Consider the following 5,000-nt stretch of genomic DNA (forward strand, 5'->3'; position numbering starts at 1 on the left):
GGAGAGAAGGGGAGAGAGAGAGGGAGGGGGAGAGAGAAGGGGATGGAGAGAGAAGGAGGGAGGGAGAAGTCCAGAAGAAGGGGGGGGTACAAAAGGGAGACGGGAGGAGAGAGGAGAGAAGGGAGGGAGAGAGAGAGAGAGAGAAAGAGAGGGAGGGGTATTGGAAAGAAGGGAGGGAGAGAGATAAAGAGAGAGAGAGAGAGGGAATGAGGAGTACAGAAGGGGAGGGAGGGAGAGAGAGAGAGGGGAACAGGAGATGAGGGAGGGAGAGGGAGAGAGAGAGAGGGAGGGGTATTGGAAAGAAGGGAGAGAGAGAGATAAAGAGAGAGAGAGGGGGAATGAGGAGTACAGAAGGGGAGGGAGGGAGCAGCATTAGGTAGAATAAAAGGCAGAGCCAACGCAAGAGCATGAAAGAGAGAGGAACAGAGAGAGAGAGAGAAAGAGTAAAAGAGAGGGAGGGAGAGAGAGAGATAAAGAGAGAGAGAGAGAGAGTAAAAGAGAGGGAGGGAGGGGGAGAAGCCAGACGGAGAGAGTGTTAGGTAAAATAAAAGGGCACAGGCATAAAAAAGAAAGGAACAGAGAGAGGAGTTGGAGGAGGGGGAGAGAGAGAGAGAGAGTGTGTACATCAGTATAAGAGCAAAAGAACATGTAATTGCACTGATAAACTGGCACGGTCCCTCTGTGAGACCATGCGAGCTCCAGTGTCCTGGACATGACAGTCTGGAGTCGGACTCGGCAGGAGTCCTTCCTCCATGGATGCCCCCGCTGGAGACAAGCATCCAACACCGTCATGTTTTATCAATCAGATCAATCTCAGCCCCTCCGAGGCCGGACAGGAGCGACAGGGCCACAGAGCATCCCTTTACAAGAGCAAACATAAAAGCCCGCGCTATCTCCACAAACACATACGACTCTGGATGTCACTTTCTTTCTTTCATTTTCTTTCTTCCTCTTTCTTCATCTTCCTTTCTTTTTTCACTTTATTTCTTCCTTTCTTTCTTTACTTTCCTTCACAGGGAATTATATATCCTTGGGCTCTTTTATTCTCGGTGTGTTACCACACCGCTTACAGGTACTTCTTTACCTATTCACTGTGTCAACAACATACTCATGCATATGTATATACATACAACAGGCTCATGCATATGCAATCTCACACAGAGCTCAGGCCATTATTATCCCAGCAGCGCAGTGGAAACACTGAGCCACATGCCAGAGGCATTACAATAACGCATCATGGGCACCATGTGCCAACTAAACAAGGCCCGACTGACAGATAGATGACAAACAGTTGGAAGCTCCAACAGTATTGGCATACTTGTGTAAGAATACATGCATGTAATTTAGTGAACAATGTAGGCTACTTTGCATTTTTAACGGAAAAAAAAACCCCACTGTAATAGTTTGTATTTTGCATTTAAATGCACGTATAATTAAAATGTAAATATTTTAATTAACCAATTAACTGTGCTTAGTGTCTGAGGGAAGGGCAAGGCTACATATGGATTTTTTGGTATTGATTTTTGCTAATTTTTCATGTTATCTGTTACACAATAGAAGACCTGCCACTGCCCTCATCATTCTGCTGCTGTGTGTTCTCCTGTAATACAGGGGCGTAGATTTGCGTGGGGACCGAAGGACGTGTCCACACCAATGTCAAATTACGACTGAAATGTCCCCACCAATATTCAGGTTGAAATGTGGAAAAAAGCGCTCACATGCGCTACACAAAGAGTTAAATCATTTCTCACTTAAGTGCTGCGGATCATCTCGTACAGATCTTGTAATGTGCAGCCTATAAGGGTAAATCGCGCTGATTTGAAGTTACCTATAATAACTACCAGTGAGCCGCAGTCTCCTGCGCAGCATGGCGCACTACAAGGCATATGAAGTGCGTCCAAATTCACCCATTCTTCTCTGTTGAACTGCTCGAGAAGTAGGCTACTCATCATGTGTCACATGAAAGAGCCTTTTCTCAGCTTTTAAACGGTGCTAGCTAGCCACTGTTTGCTGTGATAAACAGTTCGCGAGAAAAATAACGTCAAGAGATTTAATAATTATTCTCTGCGCCATCCCCACATCCATTCGTCTCGGTGGAATATCGTAGGCCTACACACTCTTCATGCAACAAATGACAAACCATAGGCCTATATCAGAATAAACAGCAGACCTTACCGAACACAAAGGTGTAATGCATTCCCGTGTATAAAAGTAATCCAGTTTTGAAATAAATTGTAGCAAAATTCAACATGGTCTTTCGGCTTTAAGCATTTCTTAAAACTGAGCTGTGCTTACATCGCCTAGATATCTGTAAATATTAGAATCAGAGAATATACAGGCAGCTCACGGTTAAGAGTTTGTCAATGTAGCCTTAATGTTTTCTTTTCACAAAATGCTAAGCATGCATGTAGTTTATTTAAGTTTCTTAAAACTGAGCTGTGCTTAGATGGGTCAATGCATGATTTCATAACAGACCAAATAGAAAATAAATGTTAAATGTTAAATATAGCCTGCATATCTGTAGGCCTACATATTAAAATCAGATTATGTAGGCTACACAGTATAGTTAGATCAAGTTGCACAGTAGCACATTTTAATCATGGATAGTAGTTAGACAATAGCACATTTTAATCATTTTATATAGGCTATCTATAGTGGCTGGTAAAAGAGTTGGGGAGGGGGGGGTGTTAGTGGGTAGTGTCCCCACCAAAGATCAGACCAAACCTACGCCCTTGCTGTAATAAGACAGTGACTGGACGTGCCACCTGACCCACCTGTCAAAGGTGATTTTGATGGAGCGTCCGGGCTCGGCTTCAATCACCCACTCACAGCTGAGCGAGTCTTTGTAGTAGCCCGGCCAGCCGGGAGACAGGATGACCCCCACTGGAGCCGAGAAATGAGCGCCACAGGGGGCTGGACGAGGCCGTGAGGGCACACAACAATGGGGGGGGGGGGGCAGAAACACACAGTGAGCAAACCACACACGCAAGATAGAGTTGCACCATGCATTCACACACGCACACACACATACGCACACACACACGCACACACACGCATGCAACCTCATGCACACTGACACACACACACACGCACACTGACACACACACACACACATGCACGCACACACACACACGCACACACACGCATGCAACCACATGCACACTGACACACACACACGTGCACACACGCACACTGACACACACACACACACATGCACGCACACACACACGCAAGACAGAGTTGCATCATGCATTCATTCACACACACGCACGCATACACATACACACACACACACACACACGCATGCACCCGCACACACACTGACACACACACACACACACAAACACAGAAACCCTAAGTACAATTGTAAGACCATGTATGTGTAATTGCACTCATATTATGCACACACAGACATGAGCACTCGCACATGTGGGCCTATGCCTGGCCCTTAACTTTCACTCAAACATGACCACACACACACACACACACACACACACACACACACAGTTTCTCATTGGCACATCAAGCTGTGTACTGTCAATGTACTGTGCATGTGCTTCACGTCCGTGTCAAACGTCCAGCATCTCATTCCAACAGACCTAAATGAGGGGGAGGACTGAAGGCTATTATGATGCCTTGTCTCGTTAGATGTTCCTCCAACTAAGTGTCCAAGCTGGTGTGCCAATTACTGCAGCATTATCCACAGTCCCCCAGCAGTTTGACAATAATTACAGTCTCTGCAAAGTGCTGGAGAAACGTGAAGCCTGAAGGGTTCTACATATCTATAAAGCAAAAACGGTTATACGTTGAAGTGAAACTTATGCATCTTCAGTTGGATACGTGTGAGTGGTGGTTAAGGGAGGCTAAATTAGATAGTGCTGCACAGTGAGTAGTGTGTTAACAGTGTGATTTAAGCTCATTGGCTTAATTGTGAGGGCACTGTGAGTTGTTACCTTCACACCTCGGGATCAATCCACTCCACATCACCCTGTCTCCGTCCAGCTCACAGACGATGGTGTCGGAGCCCTGCGTCTTGATGAAGCCCTCCTCACACACCACCGAGATGGAGCTGCCCAGCTGGAAGCTATCGCCGAAGCGCCGCGCATTCAGCGGGATCCCGGGATCTGGACACTCGTTGTGGCCAAATGCTTCGGATAGGAAGAAAGCACACACACACGCACACACACACACACACACACACACACACACACACACACACACACAATCTGTTTGACCCCCTTTGGTCAATATATTGAATAATGTTAAAGCCAGTGAGAGAGAGAGAGCTGCATAGATAGCAAAGAAGAGAAGTCTGGAGTCTCCATGCCACCACACACACACACACACACACACACACACACACACACACACAGATTTCTTTTTTATTTCAGGATTATTTTGAATGTGGAAAAATTGAATAACGTCTAATAAAGTGGATTAAGCTCTCTGATACCCATGGATAAATGGCTTACTCACCGCATGAAGACATATGTCCTTCCATCTGTCCTTTACACTAAAGATGGAAGTGGGGGTGGGCAGTGGGGTGGGGTGGGCTGGGGCCATCACTTAAGATTCTGGACGTCTCATTGGCTACAGTGACTCGCGCTCTCTTTTGGCCAGAGAGTAATCTGTCAATACAGAGTTGCTTCCATCCACTGCATTTACTTTTATTCATTTGGCAGACACTCAAGTCTAACCTGAGGTAACCTGTGACGGCGGACATTTTGCTTGTACTGTATGCGCTTTGAGTGGAAATGAGCTCGGCCACGGCAGCAATAATCAGCAAGCATGCTCGACTCCATATTTATACACTCCTTTCTTCTTTGCAAAACCACCCAAGGCATGTTTGCATTTCAATTTGCAAGGATTCATCTTTCACAAGTGAGGCAAGGACTATTTCAATTAGGTGACATGCATAGAGTCATTCAGACATTCATAGAGTCATGATATCCAAAACTCTTAACATTTAAAAGAGTTAAAGTACTGTTGGAGGGCAGGAG

The 5,000-nt window shown here is 45.8% G+C and overlaps 1 protein-coding gene across 1 annotated transcript in view; it reads right to left on the reverse strand.

The window, feature by feature from the left end:
* csmd3a (CUB and Sushi multiple domains 3a) overlaps positions 1-5,000 on the reverse strand; it is a 228,235-nt gene that overhangs the window by 135,650 nt on the left and 87,585 nt on the right. Inside the window, exons 15-16 of the mRNA XM_076280031.1 lie at positions 3,954-4,148; positions 2,775-2,913 (exon numbers count right to left, since the gene is read on the reverse strand). Coding sequence (XP_076136146.1) covers positions 2,775-2,913; positions 3,954-4,148 — 334 coding nt within the window. The remainder of the gene's footprint in view (positions 1-2,774; positions 2,914-3,953; positions 4,149-5,000) is intronic.

The sequence above is a fragment of the Alosa pseudoharengus genome, unplaced genomic scaffold (genome assembly GCF_046254945.1).
Source record: "Alosa pseudoharengus isolate Yale_2024_CS ecotype anadromous, Long Island Sound unplaced genomic scaffold, YU_APseudo_1.1 YU_APseudo_1.1_scf_12, whole genome shotgun sequence".
Classification (NCBI taxonomy): Eukaryota; Metazoa; Chordata; class Actinopteri; order Clupeiformes; family Clupeidae; genus Alosa; species Alosa pseudoharengus.